At 41.0% G+C, this 24,153-nt stretch overlaps 1 protein-coding gene across 8 annotated transcripts in view; it reads left to right on the forward strand.

The window, feature by feature from the left end:
- PIK3C3 (phosphatidylinositol 3-kinase catalytic subunit type 3) overlaps nt 1-24,153 on the forward strand; it is a 132,672-nt gene that overhangs the window by 67,456 nt on the left and 41,063 nt on the right. For 6 of the 8 annotated variants that reach the window (XR_005225897.2, XR_006290845.1, XM_037902443.2 and 3 more), the window contains 3 exons: nt 4,074-4,138; nt 6,654-6,738; nt 8,228-8,302. Coding sequence is in view for 6 of the 8 variants with exons in the window: in XM_037902443.2 (XP_037758371.1) it covers nt 4,074-4,138; nt 6,654-6,738; nt 8,228-8,302 (225 nt within the window). In the remaining 2 variants the exon portion in view is untranslated. Of the gene's footprint in view, nt 1-4,073; nt 4,139-6,653; nt 6,739-8,227; nt 8,303-16,265; nt 17,134-24,153 lie in introns of those variants that run through there. The other 2 variants (XM_037902445.2, XM_043546419.1) reach the window with 2 other exon arrangements.

Genomic DNA, 24,153 nt, shown 5'->3' on the forward strand with positions numbered 1-24,153 from the left:
TGCATCCGCTGAAGCCCCACTGTGAGAATTAGAAACCCAGACATGGACACAAGGGCGCCTCCCCGATGGCCGTGCCCAGTCGGGTGAGAAGTAACACGCCAAGCCGGCTGCTGCGGCTCCTAAGAAGCCCTGGACAGAGTATAAGATGAAACACCAATGCAAGCCGTAGGTGCTGCTTCCCACCCTGACTCCCAGTCTGCCGCCATCTTCACCGCCGGCACCATCTATGCCGCTGGGCCCTTTGAGACTGGCACGCCCGGCACCCACACTCCAGGCTGCCTGGAACTGCTGATGCCCACAGCCAAGTTCATTCTCCCATATGCCAGTTCCCTGTCTGCGGACACTTCATGCTTACCTCTTCAGCGGATGAACCTCTCCTACTCCTTCCAGAGTGGCGCTCCTCTTCCACCCACACACCAACAGCTCCACCTCTACCAGATCAATCCTCTGAGTCTGAGTGGTTTTCCAAGCCAGACCCCTTCTCTCCTGCACGTTCTCACAGCCCGGATTGTGGGCATTACCCGCCCTAGCCATATGCCTATGACCCTTGCACTGAGCCGTGATTCCATTGCCCCAGGGCCCGCCAATGCGTGGCAAACCCTATGCTTGGCCCTACTGGCCTCCATGGGACCCCACGTAGAATGTGGGCTACCACTGCTGCCATATTACCAGCCGTCCCCTGCTTGCACCATGTCCCCCTCTGGGTATGATGAACAGGAGGAAGAGGTCATCGTGCAATTGGTGCTGCTGGTCGTACCCGGACAAGGCACTAATTCCACTTTCTCTCTCCCCTCTGGATGACCATCACCAGTACCACAACTTGCTTCGGCGCATGGTGGAGGCTCTCAACCTTATGGTGGGAAAAGGTCCAGGACCCGCAAAACAAACTTTTGGATAAGCCTCCTGCCACCTGGACCCTCCCTCACTGCTTTCCCTATCCACTTAACCATTCTACAACCGGCACAGACAGTTTGGCACATGCCCACCTCCTATGCCCCTACTCTGAAGTGCCCCTGGAGATCCCTCCCATTGCAATCTCCTACAAGAGGAAGCAGATGCCCTGCTCCGGAAGGGCACCATAGAGCGTATTTCCTGCTGTTACCATGGCTGAGGGTTCAATTCCCCCTATTTTCTTATTCCCAAGAAAGGGGTGGCCAGTGGCCCAATCTGGACCTCCAGTTGCTCAACAAGCTCACCCGTAAGTTCTGATTCTGGACGGTCATGCTCCCCCTCCCTTATTCCGTCCCTCCCCTGAGGCTTCTGGTTCATGGCTCTCAATATGAAGGATGCCTATTTTCACATTGACATCCACCTGGCTCATCAGAAATTTCTCTGTTTCACCGTGGGGCACTCCCATTATCAGTTCCGGGTCCTCGCCGTTGATATTGCCACCGCTCCACATGTGTTCAAAAAGATTTTCACCGTCATCTCCACCTACGTACGCCACTTCTGCCACTCTGTGTTTCCCTGCATGGACAATTGGCTCCGCATTGCAACCTTGCACACCTGCCTCCTTTCCCCTATCCACGCCCTTCATGATCTCCTCACCCACCTGGATATCTATATCAACGAGGAAAAGTCAGTCCTCAACCCTACCCAAGCAATCACTTTTACTGGGGCTCACTTGAACTCTATCGTGGGCCGCACTTTCCTCCTGACGGATCTCTTTGCAGCCCTCACCTCTCTCTCATATGGTCCTGGCACCTTCAGCTGCTCTTCAACTACATGATGGCAGTTGTGTATATCAACAAACAAGGTGGTGCCAGGTCGCCCTCTCTCTGTGCAGAACCTTTCACCTCTGGAACTGATGCATCAAGCATGGGATCACACCGCACACCGTGCACCTTCCTGGCGGACACTTTCAGCAGGTCCTTCTACACGAATCATGAGTGGGAGATCCATGATCCCATGCTTCACTCCATCTTACACTGGTGGGGCACCCCACATTGGGACCTCTTTGGGATTTTGGAGAACTGCAAATTCCCCCTTTTCTCCTGCAGAGGGACCCTCGGGATGGGCTTGTGGGGCGAAGCGCTCCTCCTGCCCTGGACCTCCAAAGTCTGCTACGCCTTTCCACTTGTCCCTCTGCTCCCGCAACTCCTGTGCAAGGTACAACAGGATCGAACAATGATCAACCTGATTGCCCCCTTTTGGCCTCGCCAGTACTGGTTCACCGACCATCTCCACCTCTCCGCTTTTCCTCCTATCCACCTTCCATCCATCCACCAACCCCCCGTGGATGGTTCCTCCGTCTTCACTCACCTGACCATCGCTTGCTTCCTTAAAGGCTTGCTCAATGCCTGTCTGCTGGAATCCCCTCTTGGAACATGTACATCATCCTCTCTGCCCTCACTAAACATCCCTTTGAGCCCCTCCTGATCTGTTCCCTCGCCCACCTCTCCATGAAAGTGATAATCACCTCAATGAGGCGCATGAGCACCTTCACTACTTGCTACGCCATTCCCTCGGCGGTGGTGGTGGATGCGGCTGTCGGCCGAGCGGTCCTCCAGACTATAACTTCACGCGATTCCACGCACCCACCTTCATGCTGAGCACTTCTCGCCACTCTCCCATGTCTAAAATCCATATAGGGACGATCACTTGAAGAGAAGGAGGAGGTTACTTACTGTAACTGGAGGTTCTTCAAGATGTGTGGTCCCTGTTTGGATTCCAATACTGCCCTTCATGCCCTCTTCTGCAGACTCCATTTCTTTCAGATAAGAGGGATACTGAAGCGGCGTTGACCCGCACAGCCTCTTATAGCAGACATGCAGATGACGCACGTGTGGGTCAACAGACACTACCGAACAGTTTTCGTTCTGGTGCATGTTCACCCATGTCTGGATTCCAGACAGGTACCACACATCTTGAAGAACCTCCAGTTGAAGTAAGTAACCTCCTCTTTCTCCTATATTTGTACCATTGCAGTCTTTAAAATGTCTCATGATCCAGTTGTATTGAAGTCCACTAGAATCTGCTGTTTTCATACCATTTTGTTCCATCATTATGATTCTTAAAACAGGTAGTCATAATCTTTACTTGCATCCGATGAAGTGAGCTGTAGCTCACGAAAGCTTATGCTCAAATAAATTGGCTAGTCTCTAAGGTGCCACAAGTACTCCTTTTCTTTTTGCGAATACAGACTAACACGGCTGCTACTCTGAAACCTGTCAATCTGTACAGTCTTCTATAGAAGGGTCTATTTTTATTCATAACAAGAATCAAGAGACTCAAGTTATAGTTCCAACTTTATTGCTAGCTTGCTGCCTAGCCTTGGGCAAGTCATGTAAAATTTCTATATGCTTCTCTATGCAAAAAATGGGTATAATGGCTACCTTCTTAACAGGATGTGACAGTTTGCCCCCTCTGAATGCCACCAGATGTGCTTGGATTCCACTGAGTCAGCCTGTTCTTACAGCCTGGGTCCCCTTTACCTGGTTTTGCTGGGGTAGGCTCACAAGCCTCTTCCAGCCAAGCACACAGGCAGGGCCACACCCAGCTGCACAGAGAGCGATCCGCTCTGGAAAGATTCAGCCTTAGCGGCTTTCCCCAGCACTCTGGTCCCCACTCCCTTTAAGGGGTACAAACCCAAAGGTTTTATGAAATTTGCCCCCTCCTTCAATGTGGAGGAAGATCTACACAACCTCTTGCCCCCCCAGTTACAAATTACATAAACTGAGTTATATTATAAAAAAAAAAGAAATACGTTTATTAACTATAAAAGGTGAATTTTAAATGGTAAAGAGGTAGCAAACAGCACAAAGCAAATTACCAAACAAATAAAGCACTAAATTTGATTCACTAAAGGAATTGGTTACAAATAGTAATTCCTCACCCAAGATAATGTCTTAGGTAGATTCCTTCAGAAGCCAGATATCTTTCCAGCCTGGGTCAAGCAGCTGTGTAGTTGTGACAAGTATATTTAAAATTTACTGCAGGCTATATGTTTACTGGCAAAACCTTGCTTGCTGAGTGCAGTGGAATAAAAGGTGCATAGCTTTATTTCTTCACCAAAGTTATTCTCTACTTATTTTACACCTTCAAGTACTGAAGATACTGCTTTCTTATCACAGGTTTCATGCAGTTTATTCAGTCAGTCCCTGTTGCTGAAGTTCTTGCTACCGAAGAAAGTATACAGGTATATGATCTGGTGTCTCTTCTTTTTTTGTTCATTTGGGGACAGTGTCTTCATATTGCTGATCTTTTGCATGAGTATGCAGCATGGATATTTAATGACTAAAATTAATATTGTTGAATTCAGGGCAAGACTCAACTAGTTTTGACACTGAAACTCTGTGCTTTACTGATTAATTGAAACTGATAGTTATGGGTCTCTTTCTGTACTGGTTTTTTTTCTAGTTTTAGGTCTGCTATAGGAGTTCGTAGTAGCAAAAGCTTTAGAACAGTCAGTTGAGATACATACCAGTGTTTTTTGTTACTGAGACCTCCCACACTAGCATCAGCTTTTTGGATACCACAATCAGCTTCAACAATGGAACCCTACGGACAGCCATATACAAGAAATCCACTCATCAGCACACCTACCTTCATAGATCCAGTAACTACCCCAAACACACCAAGAAATCTGTTATCTACAAACAGACACTCAGGTATTACAGAATATGCTCCAAAGAGAAAGTCCAGGATGCACACCTTAACATGCTCAAAACCATCAACCAAAGACACTTCACCAGGGAAGTAGTTTGCATCATGGAACACACCACCCAAATACTTTGAGAACCTGCTCCAAGACAGAAATAATACCCCTCCAACTGTACACCCTTATTTGTCAGCTACTAGCTCACACTGGAACCCATACATGGTTTCATCAGACAACTACAACCTACACTCGAGGGGGACCCCATCCTGAAATAAATCTTTCATGATCCCTCACTTCTGGCCTTCAAACAACCTTCTCTCCTCAACACCCCCCCACACACACACACGCGCGCGCACACACCTCTCCAAGCTCATCATCATAAGCAAGCTCCCCACAGACCAGGACATGCCAACTCAAAGTAGCATCGGACCTTACCAGAAGAACAGAAGAAAAACCTGCAGACATATTGCCACTGCTAGAATGATAAACACCCCCCACAACATACCTTTCAAGATCAATGGATCCTACATGTCTATCACAACATGTGGTGTACCTCATCAAGTGCACTAAATGACCCTATAACAACTATGTAGGTGAAACCAGACAATCACTACATTCCCGAATGAACTCTCACAGGAAAACGATAAAAGACAAAAACACCATATGACCTGCGGGTGAACACTTTTCATAAAACAATTACTTTGTCTGACCTACCTGCCCTTGTCCTCAAAGGAAACGTGCACAACACTTTCAAAAGATGAGCCTGGGAGCTTAAATTCATAACTCTGCTAAACATTAAAAATCATGGTCTGAAGACAGACATGGGATTTATGGTTTATTACAAAATCTGTAACCTGCTAACCCCCTCTTTTTGTCCTGTGACTGCAGAGGTCACAGGCCACTCTACCCTGAATGGTCCCTTAGATTAGAATACGTGCTAACTACTTATGCTGAACAATTTATTCCACTGTGCATTTTAGATGTGACACTGAGGACCTTTACCTGAAGAAGAGCTCTGTGTGGCTCAAAAGCTTGTCTTGCCACCAGAAGTTGGTCCAATAAAATATATCACCTCGCCCACCTTCTTTCTCTAATATCCTGGGATTCTACACTACATACACTACACTAAATTCCCAAGGCATACCAGAGCAGGACTTTCTCCTGCACAGCACTTCAAAAGCCTGCACTTTTATACATTACAATATCGAAAAGGGCCCTTCACTTCTGTATCCTGGCCATTTTCAGCAATGTAGGGTACTAACCAGTTAACTGATAACTTTGCTGCACATCCTTGAATGGCTTTTCTTTAGGTGATTACTTCATGAAAAAACTCCACTTCTCAAGTTCAATACATGATTTCCAAATGTTCCTAACTTGGCAAAATCAAAACCAGTTTCCTTCAGAAGGCGGTTATGGACTCTCTTGATAAAGGCTTAATTCCATTCCAAATTTCAGCTTTAAACCTTGTGACTACTTCTATAAAAATTACTAGACTTGTTTGTTTTGAGTGGAAGTAAGCGGCATAAAGTATTAGTGCATAATTTGTCTAATGTTTATCACATAATTCTAATATGTTACTCAACTTTTAGATTAATTTGAATTGCTAGTGCTGTTTAGCTTTTTCTAGTCTAGCAGAAAAATATATTTACTATGGAAGCATTTTTGATGCTCATGGTAATTATACAATAACTCTGCAATGCAAATTTAATTTTATGGGTTATTTTAAAGGAAGAGCACTTCAATTTGTGACAGTGATTTTAAATCTGTTTCTGTTTTGGTGAATAAGAAAATGCCAACGGAGATCTAAACTGTAGCATGAAAACATAACTTGCTACATTTTTTTGTTTGTTTAACGTTATCTGTCAACTTTGAACATAACACATTCTTGAATTCAACCTTGACCTTCTTATAAGTTTCAAGATTGATACCAGAAGTGTCTCTTCACAGAGTATGGTGATAGATTTACCAAGGACATAAACTGCTAACTTTTCTATCTTCCCTGAAGTTAGTTTAAAGCTTTATGGGGTAAGTAAGTGTTTTGATGTCCTTCCAGAACTTCTTCAGAAAACATGCGCCAAGCGAGACTGGTCCTAACGGGATAAGTGCAGAGGTCATGGACACTTACGTTAAAAGTTGTGGTAAGTTTATTACAGATGTTTACTTGCTGATCAGATGTGCCACTTTCGGCACAAAGGACAGTAGTGTGCCACCATTGGACCTGTAGAGTTAGTCATATTCAGATGCCTTGTAGGTAGAATTTATTAAAAAATAGTGATTGATATTTTTAACTTTTCTCATTTTTCAAGTACCTGAAATGAGAGGAATTCATCATTTAAGTAGTATAGTATCACAGTGATCCTGATAAATGTTGGTTAACCAATGAACACTTAGATTTCCCAAACATATCTTGCAATCGTGTATTTTCCTGTCTAACAACATGATGGCAGTGTGACGGGTTAGGCCCCTTAGGAAGCCCCCTGATGTGCTGATGTACCACTGAGTCTACCTGTTCTGCCAGCATGGGCCCCCTTTAACCTGTCTTGCTGAGCCAGGCTCTTAAAACCTCCTCTAACACACACACAGGCAGGGCCACACCCAGCTGCAGATCAGCTCTGGGAAGATTCAGTTTAAGGGACTTGCTTCAGCACTCAGGTGTCCACCTCCCTTGGAGTGCAGACCCAAAGGTGTGTTATGAAATCTGCCTCCTCCCTCAATGTGGAGGAAGGTATGCACAACTTCTTGCCCCTCCCCCCCCCCCCCCCCCGTTAGAAATTACAGAAACTGGGTTATATTATTATATTAAACAAATTTTATTAACTACAAAAGGCAGATTTTAAGTGATAAAAGGGGTAGTAAACAGAACAAAGCAGATTACTAAGCAAGTGAAACCAAACACACAAACTAAGCTAGTTTCACTAAAGAAATTGGTTACAAATAGTATTTCTCACTCTAGATATTGTTGCAGGCAGATTACAGAAAGTCTTGAAAGGCTGCTATACTGGTCTCCCTCTTGAGACCTCAGGTATTATTACTCACAAGCTAGACGCTCTTCCAATTTGTTTTTGTTTTTTTCAGAAAAAATTATTCCAGTGATTTTTTTTCCCCACCAAGTCTAATGTTAATAGTGTGAGCATTGTTAGCATTAGGGACTCATTGATGACTTAGTTGTAACTTCACTGTCACCATAAGATTATAGGAGCCAAGTGTGAAAGCAGTATAACACTGGCAAATAGAATTGTGTAAATGATACTATTTGCAGGACTTTAAAATATTTATTTTAGTTTCACTTTCATGGTGTATTAAATCATTCCATGCTGATCTAATGTTGGAAGAAATAAGGTGACTTTCAGATTTTAAGCATATGTAGCCTTGTAAATGTACATACAACTATACAATATTAGATTTTAAGATTTCATTAATACATAAGAAGATACCTACTACATTTCTCTTTGCATTTCATTTTATTTCAAAAGTTGTTCTTTATACTCCCTATGTTCTTGCTTTCCCAGTTTATCCATTTTTCAAGAATTAAGCTAATGGCAAACCTACTACTATGAACAGTATGGAACACAGGATATCCAGGATATGGAATATTATTGATTGTTTATAATTTACTTTTCATTGCAGCTGGTTATTGTGTTATTACCTATATCCTTGGAGTTGGAGACCGACATCTGGATAATCTCTTGCTAACAAAAACAGGTATTTAAAAAAAAAAATCATCAAATACTGCTACAGTATAACTTTGCAAATATATATTGGCCTAATGTTTTGTTGAATTTTATTTTATGGACACTCTAACATCCAACAAGTGATAGTTGTGGATTAGACTTTTTTTTTTAATGTTAAGGCTACATCAGACGATCTAAAGTTGACTTGTTAGTAATTTATAGCTTGAGATTGAACGTATTAGTGAGGTAGCAAGTAGGGAGCAGACTGCATCATGCACAAAATTAAATACTTATTTCACCATGTAAAATGAGTGCATGTTGGATACTGATGTCAGTGGAGATGTATATAATGGGAGTCTAGTAATTGCAGTTAAATACCAATATTCTTATAAACAATACATTTTCTCTCCACTTTTCAGTTTATACTGTTGTGCCTATCCTACATACACTCTTGTGTGTTTCATTGTAATAGAATTGTTTCTGAGTTTTGAAGAAGAACTAGAATTCATAACTAAAAGTGGCATGGAAATGAATTATTTTTTTCTTTACAGGCTAATGTACAAACAATGCAATAATACTGAAATTCCTGTTCTGTGCAAATTAAGGACTGCTAAAAATGTTGTCAGTTACAAAATTGGTTGACTAAAATGTGCATTGCTGGAAAGCAACACTCAGCAGATTAAAATGAAATTGAGTTGCTTATTGTAACTGCCTCTCTGATTAATTTTGTCCTCAAAACAGGAAATTTGACACTGATAACTTAAACCTTTCAAGTTTTAGCTGAAACGTTAGGAAAACAATGATGAAATTAATGGGTAATTACTAATTAGAAAGTAATGCTGGCTCCAAAAATCCTAATTGTTCTTTATAAAATTGTTTAATTTTTCATAGGCTCTTTCACACAGTCTCAAAGCAATTTCAGGATCTATTAATTGTGTGCCTGTTGTAAAAAGACTTTTTTCAGACAGATTTGGCAGCTATTATACACTCAGCTGCATTCCAAATACAGTACAAGTTTAAACATGTTTTTTTAGTACTAGTTATATTGATATTTGACCATCTTGATTATTACACCAAGGTATCCCTGCTCATTCCTGTGGTTCTAATACTGTTTTTAACCCAAAAGTGGTTCCATGTGTCCTTCTGTCAATTCCTAGAAGGGATCGGCAACCTGTGGCACGCGAGCTGATTTTTACTGGCACGCTGCTGCCAGCCGGGGTCCCGGCCCCCAGTCTCACTCAGCCCACTGCCTGCCTGGGTGAACGGAACCCCAGGCTGGCAGCAGTCTGAGCGGGGCCGGCGGCCGGGACCTCGGCTGGCAGGAGCCGGCGGACGGGACCCCAGACCGGCAGCGGGCTGAGCTGCTCAGCCCACCGCTGGTCTGGGGTTCTGTCCGCCGGCCCTGCTCAGCCCGCTGACAATCTGGAGTTCCGGCTGCCGGCCCTTTGCCAGCCGGGGTCTTGGCTGCCGGCCTGAGTGAACGGAATCCCCAGCCAGCAGTGGGCTGAACGGGGCTGGCAGCTGGGACCCTGGCTGGCAGGAGCCGGCGGAACCCCAGACTGGCAGTGGGTGAGCCGCTGCCGGTCTGGGGTTCTGTCCATCACCCAGCTCAGCCTGCTGACAGTCTGGGGTCCCAGCCGCCAGCCCCTTGCCAGCCGGGGTCCTGGCCACCGGCCCCACTCACTCGCTGCTGGTCTGGGGTTCCAGCCGCTCGGCCCCCTGCCAGCTGGGTCTGGGCCTCCAGCCCTGCTCAGCCCTCCTGCTGGCTTGGGGTACTGGCAGCCAGCCCAGGGCTCTGCTCCTGGCCTGGGCCCAGCGCTCTGCAGCCCTTATAAAAAAAAATTGCACTACAGTTAGCTTAAAAACTCAGCCCGCTGCCTACCTGGGTGAACGGAACCCCAGGCCAGCAGCAGGCTGAACGGGGCCGGTTGCTGGGACCCCGCTGCATGCATCCGATGAAGTGAGCTGTAGCTCACGAAAGCTCGAAAGCTTATGCTCAAATAAATTCGTTAGTCTCTAAGGTGCCACAAGTACTCCTTTTCTTTTTGCAGATACAGACTAACACGGCTGCTACTCTGAAACCTTTAAAACTTGAAAACTTAAAAACTTTGTATATTACAGTAATTGTTAAATGTATAATGTTAATAAATACATAGGTTTGATGAAAGAAAGTAGTTGTACTTATGTGCCCGTGCTTAATTTGTGTTCTCGATGATTTACCTTCTCAAAAAATCTTGCATGTCTCGCACCTGCAGGGAGTGCGTGCACCCCAGGTTAAGAACCACTGCACTTAACTGATAAGATCCGCATTTTAATTTAATTTTAAATGAAGCTTCTTAAACATTTTAAAAATCTTGTTTATTTTACATACAACAATAGTTTAGTTATATAATGTAGACTTATAGAGAGAGAGCTTCTAAAATCGTTAATGTATTACCGTCACGCAAAACCTTAAATTAAAGTGAATAGACGAAGACTTGGCACACCACTTCTGAAAGGTTGCCGACCCCTGTCCTAGAATCTTAAATGCATGTCTAAAATCCTTAATATTTTTTCTCAGTGTTTCTAACGCATGTTATAATTATACAGGCAAAGGTATAACAATTATCTGAAATGCATGTTTAAAAAACCCTGTGCATTGAAATTGAGAGAGAGAGATTCTGGAAACTTTCATAAGCAAAACTTTTTAAAAAAAGCAAATTAGGCAATGGCAGAAGTTTTAAAAACAATAGGCACTTGTGTTTGAAAATGTTTACAATTGAATTGGACTCACCAAATTGTGCACTAGCTAGCCTTTGTAAATATAGAGCTATCCTTTTTTTTAAACACATTCTTCCTACCTACCCTTCTGTACCCTGTTTGTTAAACTTGTTGCATCCTGTCTTAATTACTGTAGCTTGTAAGCTCTTAGAGGCAGTGACCATATAATATAGTTGTAGTGGTTTATAGTTAAGCATGGTCATTGTCTCAATTACACTGTTCCTGGTAGGGTAGTTTAGCCCTCCCACAAAACCTTCCTTCTTCCCTTTCTGAGGTAAACGAGTCCAACAGAAATGAAGTCCACAAACCTTCACCCCTTGGTGCATTGCTAAACTTTGATGGTGCAGGGGTTCACAGGCAGTTCTTTACTAAACACACACATCACATTCCTTCCCAGAGTTCTTATCCTCCTGCCTGCTTCTCCTCTCCAGCTATTCCACAAGCTTTTTTCCCTATAGGTTCCCTCTATGCTTTCCTCTCAGCTGGAGTCACTTCACTTCATGTTCTCTCCCTGTTCTGAGAAGGTTACTTATGGTCCCAACCCCTTTCCCAGAAGCTTTTGCTCTCAACCTAAGCGCCCTAGAACTTGCAAGTCCCAGAATGCGTTTGATGTGGGCTTCAACAGTAACAAGAGTGTACTGGGCCTTGGTTTGGGCATGTCTTTAAAGAGCCAGTACACCCTGAGACATGTTCTTTGTAGAACACTTAACAAAAAGGCTCCCTATTCCTGATTGCAACCTCTTTGCATTGTTAATTATGTAACAGTTGAAGTCAATCTGAGATCCAGAAACTCAGCACCTCTGAATATCTAGGTACTTAGTCTAGCAATTGGGACCCAAAATAAAGAGGCAATTTCTGAAAATGTTAGCTTCACTTCAGTTGTTCTCTGTAAAAGGTTGGTAGTATGTATTACTTTCCAGAGTGTATGAGGCTTCAGTAAATAAGGGCAGAGAATTAAAGCCAATCAGCTGGGGAGATGGGAACAGAACTTCAGACCACTAGACTCCCAAACCTGTGCACATTTCCTTGGAGACGGTATTTTTATAGGGACAGGTGTGGAGCATGCAGCTGTCACGTAGTTTTCCAGCTAACAGAGTATGACCTTTCTTAGCTGCCTCCTTTATGAGCTTAGCAGTTACCCATGCAAAATGTTCTCCGTATTCACAGAATGATTTTCAAAGGCTCATAACTCCAAAAAAAACAAAGCTAATTTTCTGAGAGGCTTAAAGGCAATTAGGACTATCTCCATGCCAAATATCAGCTTTCTACCTTCAGTTGTTACTTCTATGAAGTTGACCTTTTTTATTATGAAGAAAGTGTATTTTTCGTCATATATTCAAACAAGGGAACATTTTCTTATTCTCTCCTTACCCTCCACCCCTCAACAAAAAAAAAAGTACCTTGGACATAAACCTAGCATTGAGATTTTGAGCCTGAAAGGTGATCATTTTCTGAAGCCCCAGACTGTTGAAAGTGACATTACTATGGGAAGTGTCATGCAACCTTAACCATAGCAGGTCACAGTTAGCACCCCATTTTGATAGTTGTCAGGGTTTTCTGAAGTTGGAATGTGTGGGTGATGTAAATAAATGTATTGTTATTTCTTCGTTGTCACCCTAAATCTGGTCAAACACAGTTCCTGAATTGCAGAGATTAGTTAAATTCCAATATGTCAAATTTGTTTACTGAAGAATGTAAGGCTTCTAGCATTCAATTTATAATTTCCCTAATTACATAGCATTTTTCCAGCCTGACTCTCTAAGTCCACCTGATAACATTTTATTATAAGTATAAAAACATAATTAGCATAGTGTATGTTTCTGCTATTTTATTAGACCTCAAACAGGCTGGTGTAGTAAAAGGATTTGGGGACCAAACCAGTTACAATGGCTTTACCCATTTCAATGTATGGCAAATAAAATGTAGGTCCATGGTCTTGACTGAACTTTAGGTAACTTGAGCTAGTCACACACCATTTATGATGATCTGGTATCTACATTATGTTTAACAAGTCTGAAGAGTTTCCAAATTCTTACTTGTGTCTGGAAGTGTGGTGTAAGACGATGGTTTTCAACCTTTTTTTTTTTTTTTTCATTTGCAGACCCCTAAAAAAATGTCAGGTGGTGGTATGGACTCCTTTGGAAACCTTAGACATAGTCTGAGGATTCCCAAGGGTCCACCGACCACAGGTTGAAAACCACAGTTGAAATATATTGGTTTAGCTTCCTTACATTCAGTAAATACCCACCATCTGGAATTTGACATTTACCCAAAGCCTCTCTCTCATAATTACCTTAGCATTTTTGTTATTTTTAAAGGTGAAACTGGTATCACTGTCACTAAATTAAAACCTTTCTTAAATTAAAACAGAGTAATCAACAGAAAACAACATTAAATGGCTGGAGAGAAAACTGAGCCAATGTATAAACTCTGATTTTGTTAAATGATGCACTTAAGCATTAATGCAGAGTATGAATTTTGATATGGAATGAATCTCTGACCTAAGCTCTTTAGTAAAGGTTTTATTTATTTCCTGGATGGGCCCCAGTTTGTGTTCATTTCATTTTTATCAGATTTAAATTGTTTGAAAACTAGCATGAAACTTTAACAAAATATCTTTGTCCCAAAACATTTACTCTCCTTTGTAGTTGCGTCTAGTTTTGTGTGTCAGTTTGCTGTTTGTATTGTGAACCTGTAAAACATTTTTTAATACAATGCGTATGAAAGGCTGCAGAAAATAAAGCCCCTGTCTTGCAACTCCAATTCACATGAAAATCCTTACACTGGGGACTGAATTTAGTTTTTCCACTGGAAAATCCTAAGCAGTGCAGCAGAGGGCAGTACTTATCCATGATAAATTCTGTCTGAAATTCCTCTTATCTCTGTGTTGTAATATATACTCTATAAGATAGTAAAACAGTGTGGGCTTGAATGTACCTTTTTCCTTAATGATTTCCTTTGTGACTGGTAAGCAGACTTCTCAAAATCTTAAATTCTGCATCAGTTTGAGGAAGAAAAATATATAAACTGATATTTATGATATTTTTGAAAGTGTGGAACCTGTTTATTAAAAGTACCTGTATGGAATCAATCCTACAAACACTTGGTATCAGGCCTTATACTTACCACTGAGTCTCCCATTGACTTTGATGCAAAAAGACTAGTTCTAGTCTTCTCTTGTGGTTGAGAAGCTAAACACAAACATTTTTCTGGCAATATAGTTTGTATAACCACAAAGCTTTCCCTTCTTAGCAGGATTTGTTTAAACCGTGTAAGCCCTCCTGGGCAATGGGGGCCATAAATAGGGCACTACTGGACCCAGCTGTGGGTTTCAGTACTCGATCTTATGTTCCGTGTGGGAGGAAATTCAACAGATCCCAGGAGCCTTTTATGGCTTTCTCTTAATAGTCCACAGCTGTCAGCTCCTTCAAGTCTTGCATTTAAAGTCCATTCCATAAGGCTTGTCTTTCCTCTCAACACATGGGAAGAGGTGTGATTCCTTTGTGGGATAGCATGAGTATGGGCACCATCACAGCTCTTTCTGTAGAGGGTATTTTGTGCTTATGACAAAACTAAATGTAAAATTAGTCCTTTATTAGGCAGAATACAGCATTAAACATGAACATCAGGACATGAAAACAGCTCTTCCCTACTCTACATCAGAAACATGTAATCAGTGTACTGTAGAATCAAGATAACAATACATGTAGTAGTTTATGGGCTCTAAAATTTTCTGTAAAAAGAAAGGGAGTACTTGTGGCATCTTAGAGACTAACAAATTTATTTGAGCATAAGCTTTCGTGAGCTACAGCTCACTTCATCGGATGCATGCAATAGAAAATACAGTGGGGAGATTTATATACACAGAGAACACGAAACAATGGGTGTTACCATACACACTGTAACGAGAGTGATCAGGTAAGGTGAGCTATTACCAGCAGGGGGGAGTGGCGAAGAAGAAGAAAAAAAAAAACTTTTGTAGGGATAATCAAGGTGAGCAGTTGACAAGAACGTGTGAGGAACAATGTGTGTGGGGAGGGAGAAATAAACACGGGGAAATAGTTTTACTTTGTGTAATGACCCATCCACTCCCAGTCTTTATTCAAGCCTAGGTTAATTGTGTCCAGTTTGCAAATTAATTCCAATTCAGCAGTGCCTTATTGGAGTCTGTTTTTGAATTTTTTTTTTTGTTGGAGAATTGCCACTTTAGTTTGTCTCCAGAGCTTAAACGGGACAGTGTCACCATGTACTCTTTAACCAAAAAAAAAAAAAGGGTGTGGGGGGGAGAGGGACAAAATGAATTCAAAAAATGAATCCAGGGTCTGAGTAACTTTTAAATAGTATGTCCTTTATTCTTTTTGTTTGTTTGTTTTTTTAAATCAGGGAGCTAAAGGGGCTTCTACAAAAGAAGAGATTGACCATACAGGAGAAACAATAAAATTGACCCTATACAAAGTATTGTTGAAATCATAAAGTAAACAAAATGAAAATAGATCTCTCTCCCACCCCCCTTATTTTTACTGGTAACCATAGCTGATTTATTTCATTTTTTTTTAGTGTCCCTTTAATACTGAAGCATTTGTAATTTTTTTTAGATTTATTTTAGTAAGCTCAATTATTTTGACTCTGCCATGTATTGTTTCAGTATATGTTCAAGAAAGAGATTTAGTGGTAACAAACAAAGTATTAATTACATTTAATAGATAAAAGTATAATTGTGTAAACTAAGTCATGTAGCTTCTCATTTTTTCAAACTCAAAAGCCTTTCTGATACCTTAATACATATTTTGGCAATTCATATACAATGTACCTGAGCCTATGTAACTTAAAATGTACGTATTATGCCTCGGTATTTTTTCTGTAAAATACTTCAAAATAACAGCACTGCAAGCGATTCCTTTTGTATGAGAATAGATATTGTCTTGCGTCTCACCGAATTGAGATGCATTATAAACTAAAAGAAAAGGAGGACTTGTGGCACCTTAGAGACTAACCAATTTATTTGAGCATAAGTGAGCTGTAGCTCACGAAAGCTTATGCTCAAATAAATTGGTTAGTCTCTAAGGTGCCACAAGTACTCCTCTTCTTTTGCGAATACAGACTAACACGGCTGCTACTCTGAAACCTGGCATTATAAACTGTCATTGATTCCTATGCATTTTTAATTTCTTGCTTCCAAAGCCAAGATCAGGCACTATGGCAGCAACTATGTAATGAGACACTTTGTCTTCCAGCAAAATACGCAGTTTCAAACAACATCAACCGATCATTGCTGCATCACAAATCGTTGCATATATAAATACTGGTACTTGAATGCCATCCGTCAGTAGACCCTTCGCTGCCTTAGAAAGAACTGCTAGTTGTGAAGCTGAATTGTCACCGACTTGATGGAACACATTTAAAAAGAGTAAAGTTCCCAGAAGTTGCACCTTTTTGAAACAACCCATCTTAAAACTTTTGTCTCTTCCATTTATTGAAGGCAACTTGTTTTGGGGGTTTTTGTTTTTGTTTTGCTTTTGTCCCCTCTTTTATTTTTATTATTGAAAGCATGGAGCCAGTATGACTGCATCAGTAAAACAAGTTGGCATATGAATGGAAATAGAGACTTTGGCCCTGACTTTATTTGCCAGCCGAATAAAGCATGCTCAAACCTCAAGCATGTATGTGGCAGGGCACATTGCTCTTGAGTCTAAGAACGTAATGAACTCAAGGATTGTACCAGCTGTGAACTTTGTGGAGTCTTACCAAGAATGGGGACCCCAGCCTGACATTAGGGAAAGAACACGGGTTTTGGTGCATGCCTTGGTCTCATTTGGAGAGTGCTGCAAAGTCAGAACAGGATTTCAGGCCCCCAGACAACAGGGCCCTTGAACAGTTTTTTTGTGCCCGATGCAAGCCCTTAAGTGTTCTCAGCTCTTCTTCATTGTTACAATTGGATCGTCTAATGCAGCTCTTCTGAGGAGACGCCAAAGTGAAAGATAGTTGGACTCCAGATGCTCCCCAAAAGTGCTGCAGGCACTATAAGTAGATTTGCTGAATTTACCAGACCCTGTTGTATGTAAAATAAAGAAGCTTTAAAACATTCTCTCTCTCTCTCTGTATGTATGAATATATATATAAAAAAAAAAATCATGATGAGAGAGAGAGAGAGAACGAACATACTAGCTTGTAAACATCTCCAAAATTAATTATCCTCCAAATCCCTCCTTAAAACTCCTTTTCTGTTATGCCTACTAAACCAGCAGCCTTGCCATTGTTCTAAGACCACTGCCTATCATGCTGACTAATATTGTCTCCTTGTTTTCTTGGATTCTCCTGGCAGTAGCCATCTATCTATTGTTTTATCCTTAAATTGTGAGCTCTTTAGAGCAGGGACTGTCTTACTATTCTGTGTTTTATACAGTGCTCAGCACAATGGGGTTCTGATCCATGACTAGGGCTCCTAGGTGCAACAGTAATACAAATAAAAGTGCAGAATATATTTATCTGGATCACCTTAAAGTTTTTGTCAGTGTGTTAGGATTTAACATCTGCACACTGAATGAATTTTAACAATAAGCACATCACTTTACACTCTCCTTTCTACTTCACTTTCCTACTTAGGCACAGACTCGCCTTGTCTAAATTTAGTAAAATTAGGACTTGCAGAACGGCATTGGTGGTGAATTACCAGTGGTAGCAATGAATTAGGAATTGTAATTTTCCAGCGGAGGTGCAACCACCATGAAGGTTCTGTTGCTTTGTCTTAGCAGGTCAGACCTTTTAATGGTGACAGCATAACTCTAGGGGAAATTGAATGCTACCATCCCATTTTCATGAGAGGAAGTTCCCCCTTTTCGCTGTGGCCCACCTTTCAGAGCATAAATTTTGCTACGTAATAAATATAGGATCCTGGATAGCAATCTTTCAAAATTACCATGGAAGCTGTAGTTTGAAACAAAATTAATGCCATCTTCAAAATTTAAATTCAATGTCAGTAAATTACCTTCCTGAAAATGGGGAAAGATGAACTTGGAGTAGTTTGAGGGGACTTTCAGCTTATTAAAATGTAAGAAGCCCTTTGGCAGTATTGTTAAAAATCTAGTTTGCAGTTTTGTGGTAACTTTCATTCAAGGACTTCCAAATACTCAAGAGGCTTTAAGTAGTTAATCCTCATAACACTCCAGTGAAGTAGATAGAGGATGGATATCATAAGAAACAAAACACCTGCTAGTGAAATGTATCTATCTGAAACTGCAGGGGACTCTAAATAGATGGAGTGTAATTACCTGACATAGAATTTGGCCAGAGCACTGCTCTTGTAAAAAGTGCAGTTGGATCTTAATGATCATAAATTGCTGGGACCTGCGTTTTGTGTCATATTAGCTCCTGCAGCTCCTTGTAGCATTTATTTAGTAGTGAATTAAAGGAAAGACCACTCCCTGCAGCACTGAGTTTTGGTTGATGGTCTCCCAGTTTAGTGCTAATCTGGTGTAACCCTACTTCAGTTGCAAGAATCTGACTGGATGACAATGCTGGCAAAGGTGCAGGTATTAATACTTGAGCATACGGGGGCAGAGTTTTAAAATTGAAGGGTTCTTTTTTTGTTGTTTTCCCCTTCAATCTACAGCCACAACACTTCACCTACCTGTATTTAGGGGACTCAACGGATATCACTCACATATATAAGTAGGGCCCTACCAAATTCACGGCCGTGAAAAACGCGTCACGGACTGTGAAATCTGGTGTTCTGTGTACTTTCACCCTGTATTATACAAATTTCACGGGGGAGACCAGCATTTCTCAAAATGGGGGTCCTGACTCAAAAGAGGGTTGTGGGAGGGTTACAAGGTAGGGGAGTCATGGTTTTGCCACCCTTACTTCTGCGCTGTCTTCAGACCTGGGTGGCTGGAGAGCAGTGGCTGCTGGCCAGGCACCCAGTTCTGAAGGCAGTGTCCCTCCAGCAGCAGCACAGAAATAAGGGTGGCAGTACCATACCATGCCACACTTACTTCTGCACTGCTGCCTTCAGAGTTGGGTCAGGACCCCTACAGATACAACACCGTAAAATTTCAGATTTAAAGAGCTGAAATCATGAAATTTAATATTTTTAAAATCCTATGACTGTGAAATTGACCAAAGTGGACCATGAATTTGGTAGGGCCCTATATATAATTTGTAGGTGCAGTTTAATGTTGTTCAACTATGTAAATACTTGCTACACCACAAATCGATTCAGGTACAACAATGAAGTCTTGGTTAGGACTGTGCTGAAAACCAGGGAATTAAATGACCTGCTTTTACAGATGGGAGAACAGACTCAGATCTGGATGCCAAAACTTTGGATTGTATTTATTTGAGGATTTAAAATTCATAATCCAAAAAAGTAATTTGTTCCTTAAAGATAAGAAATTTATTTATATATTCCATAAAGAAAACAAATTACCTCCTAAAATTGGGAAATCAGAAAAGATATTTCTGTTATCACAATTAACTACATTTCCAGCTGCTCTGCATGGACTGACTTCTGTACCAATTCAAATATTTTTTGATTGGGTGGGGCTCGATGTGGGTGGACTCATGTACCCATTTGCTTAGATAGGAATATAACTCTGATCTCTGGAGTCCCAGGTGAATGACTTAATAATTAGAGAATCCTTCTGATTTAAAGCTTCTCTCAGAGTTGAGCTGTTATAACAAGTTCAGAAAAGCTGGATTAGTAGCTGGAGCACAGGTGTGATGTGGCTGTCAGAATAAATGCAATTTATCACATGATAATGACACTATATTTAGAAGGAAAGGAGTTTAATTGTATTCTGTAGAATACAGGGTTTTTAAGTTGCCTTTAAAAGAAATGTTTACTACATTGTCCACACTGGTTCACTACTGATTTGTAGAGTGGAAGGGTTGATGCTTCTATCAGGCTTCCGGTCTTTAATTCATACAGATTGCTCTGAAAAATACTGACACAGCTCTTGAAAAGGTTTCTTTCCCACCCAATTACCTAACTTCCAGGAAACTTTCAAATAAGTGTTTACAAATTTTGTCATGTTGCATAAAAACGATGGTAACTTCTGAAATGGGGTGCTGGTTTCCCCAGTGGACTTCAGCTGGATTTTTAGCTGAGGCTATTTTCAGGCATTGCAATATCCGTTGAATCTGAGCAATTTAAAACAAGTAGTGTATTGAGGAGTACCGCTTTTGGAGGAAACTGGTTGGTTAAATTGACAGGAAAGAATAGCTAAGATGTTTTTGGATGGCTTTTTTACATCCTTTCCTACAAATGTGTCTGGGTAAATAGTTATATTAAAAATTAAAGGACTGTGTAAGAACTTCACAAATGAAGGTCAGTCACAGCGTATGAATGGTGGAAACTCTCTGAAAAATAATGCAAATGTTTTATTTTACTGTGATTTTAGTACAAACATGTTACCTAGATCGGGGATGGGGGGAGAGAAATCCTTTTCAAACGGATAAAGTTTTTTAGATCAGTGTCATTTTCTGCATAGCCCTTGTTGCTTAAGGAAAATGGATATGTTACCTTTGTTTCACAGCACTACAGGTATTATTTAGTTATTAGCTATTTGCAGCACCCATGGTGGGTTGGGTGTGTTTTGAGCTCTTAATCACACAAAAAAAAGCAAGTGCTGAGGAAGTGGATGTTGAGAGCTGTGGGTTAGTGGTATGGACTTTGTTGTGTGAGAGAGAGGCAGGCATGGGAGCCAAGGGTGGGAAAGAGAGCAGAGCGGAGGGATCAACCCAGTGAATTTACAGAAATGAGGGATGAAAGAGGTGAGAGCGAAAGACTAAGTGGCAGAAAAGTCCATGTAGGTTTATATGTTGAAGGCTGCAGGAAGTGCAGGTGGCAGGGCAAGTGAGTGTTGCTAACATTAAATGGAACAGTGATTCTTTTGCTGAAATAGTGGATTTTGAAGTTAAAATGGAAGCGAGGTTCCAGCTTTTTTAGTTTAATTAAATGCTACCCTAGACTTTCCCCACTGTTTGTTTTATATGCACATCAAGAGTAAAATAAGAATGAGAAATGTACTAAACTGTGGTACTGTTTATATAAGGCAAAACATACTGAAAGGATCCTTTTCAGTAAGACACATCTAGTTTATGCCATTTCTTTAAAGTATCTCGCAAAGTTTTCAAGTACAGGTGTTTCCACCCTTAAATACTTTGCAGCTTCCCAGCATCTAGCATCCATTGATCTGGTTGAAGTTGGATAGGTGTTAATATCTTTGAGATGACCTGGGTGATGAGGCTTTCTTCAAGGTCACAAAGCAAGCTGGTGGTAGAATCTGCTATTGAACCCCAAAATCCTAACTCCTTATCCCCAGAACTAATTACTTAGGACACTGTCACTGCTTTTTAAAGTTAGACTTCTCCCTCCCTCCCTCCCCCATTGGGCAGTGTCTTGTTTTTGGACATTGGATGGTCACTAAGACAGGTCTTAATGTATTTAGTAAAAAGAAAAGGAGTTACTTTTGTGGCACCTTAGAGACTAACAACTTTATTTGAGCATAAGCTTTCGTGAGCTACAGCTCACTTCATAGGCTAATACCAGCAGGAGAGCCCCCCCACCCCCCACTCTCCTGCTGGTATTAGCTCACCTTACCTGATCACTCTCCTTACAGTATGTATGGTAACACCCATTGTTTCATGTTCTCTGTGTATATAAATCTCCCCACTGTATTTTCCACTGAATGCATCCGATGAAGTGAGCTGTAGCTCACGAAAGCTTGTGCTCAAATAAAGTTGTTAGTCTCTAAGGTGCCACAAGTACTCCTTTTCTTTTTATCTGTAGATTGCATTCCACGGAGAGCATACACAAAAAAGAAATATCCTTTATAGGAAGCTTAAAAATGACCACAGTGGACCAAATAGTGTCCACCTAGTTAATATCCTGTCTTTAGTGGGGGGTATGAATCAGATATTTCAGCTGTGTCTTGAGGCCTAATTCTCCATTTCCTTATACAGGTGTAACTTGTTTGATCCTCAGAGTGGTTACAGCAATGTAAGAGTGCTGAGTTAGGCCCATCTGTGGCTCAGAATTATTTTTATTCAAGAGGACTCTGACACTTTGCATTATTGTGAGAGCTGTGGACTAATCACTGGTGCACTGTGAAGTGTAATTTGGGAAATTAAAACTTTTGAGCAAGGCACCAGAGGATCATAATTGTCTAAACATTATCTTTCATGTTTCAGTCCTGAAAACAGACTGTTTATTAAAAGTCAATTATTTGTATCATTAATTTATATAATTAGGGAGGCATGGCTTTTCGAAAATATTAATGGTTCTGATTTTTAAAAGTGGGCACCTAGAAGCTGTCAAAATAGGGCACTTTTAGGTTCATAAATATGGGCTCTGGGGCTTTAACTTGAGACACCTATTTAAAAAAAATCTTGGACATACATAATTTTGAAAAAGGCTTTCTAGATGTATATTCAGTATATGTTAAGTACTGCATGTGGTGCAAACTGTATGAAATCATACCAGGTCTCTTCCATCTTGAAGATACTTGGTTTTAAGATTTTCCCTCTATGCCCTACAGTGCATCCTCTTTGCTGTTTTTGTCTAGGTTTAAATTACTATAATGATGGAACTTTAACTTTTTCCACCGAGAAACTATTCTACTGGCTAATAGACTTCTGTCAAAAACCTTCCTCGTATTCAGCTTAAATTTTCAAGATATGGACCTCTTCCGACCATCCTAAATGATTCCTCTCCTCTCCCCACAGTGCTTGTTTCAAAAGGTTCTAGTCTCCCTTCATCCTGCTTTAGCCATCATTTAGGCAAACTCACTCATATATATTGTTCTTCTGATGGTTTCTTATAAATCAAGTCTCTCTAGTCCATTAATCATTGTTGCTTTTCTGAACTCCTTCCAACCTTGTTTGCGCCCTTGGGTTCAGTGTTGTCGGAGATAGTTTGAACAAAAAATCATGAAAAAGGTATTTACTTTTCCATCGAAATATTGAGTAGATCTATCACTTGTACAAAATTGGGAGATTGGTTTTCAAAAATATTTTGCAAGAATACCTTTCCTAATGTGTGATTGACTTATGCCAGTTAGCAAGTAGCAATAAGATAAGTATAACAGACCTCCTAGAGACTGAGAAAATTAGAATTTCTTCTGTATATATGAGAGGTTATTGAATAACTGTTCATTTGTAGGTTTCAGAGTAGCAGCCGTGTTAGTCTGTATTCTCAAAAAGAAAAGGAGTACTTGTGGTACCTTAGAGACTAACAAATTTATTTGAGCATAAGCTTTCATGAGCTACAGCTCACTTCATCGGATGCATTCAGTGGAAAATACATTGGGGAGATTTATATACATAGTATACATAGAGAACATGAAACAATGGGTGTTACCATACACACTGTAACGAGAGTGATCCTGAAGCAAATACTTACCAGCAACCACATCACACAACAGAACCACTAACCCAGGAACCTGTCCTTGCAACAAAGCCCGTTGCCAACTGTGTCCACATATCTATTCAAGGGACACCATCATAGGGCCTCATCACATCAGCCACACTATCAGAGGCTCGTTCACCTGCACACCTACCAATGTGATATATGCCATCATGTGCCAGCAATGCCCATCTGCTATGTACATTGGTCAAACTGGACAGTCTCTACATAAAAGAATAAATGGACGCAAATCAGACGTCAAGAATTATAACATTCAAAAACCAGTCAGAGAACACTTCAGTCTCTTTGGTCACTCGATTATAGACCTAAAAGTTGCAATTCTTCAACAAAAAAACTTCAAAAACAGACTCCAACGAGAGACTGCTGAATTGGAATTAATTTGCAAACTGGATACAATTAACTTAGGCTTGAATAGAGACTGGGAGTGGATGGGTCATTACACAAAGTAAAATTATTTCCCCATGTTTATTTCCCCCACACACTCTCACACACACACACTCACACTGTTCCTCAGATGTTCTTGTCAACTGCTGGAAATGGCCCATCTTGATTATCACTACAAAAGGTTCCCCCCCTCCCCGCTCCCCTGCTGGTAATAGCTCACCTTACCTGATCACTCTCCTTACAGTGTGTATGGTAACACCCATTGTTTCATGTTCTCTATGTATATAAATCTCCCCACTGTATTTTCCACTGAA

This window comes from Chelonia mydas, chromosome 5 (assembly GCF_015237465.2).
Source record: "Chelonia mydas isolate rCheMyd1 chromosome 5, rCheMyd1.pri.v2, whole genome shotgun sequence".
In the NCBI taxonomy this organism is placed as follows: domain Eukaryota; kingdom Metazoa; phylum Chordata; order Testudines; family Cheloniidae; genus Chelonia; species Chelonia mydas.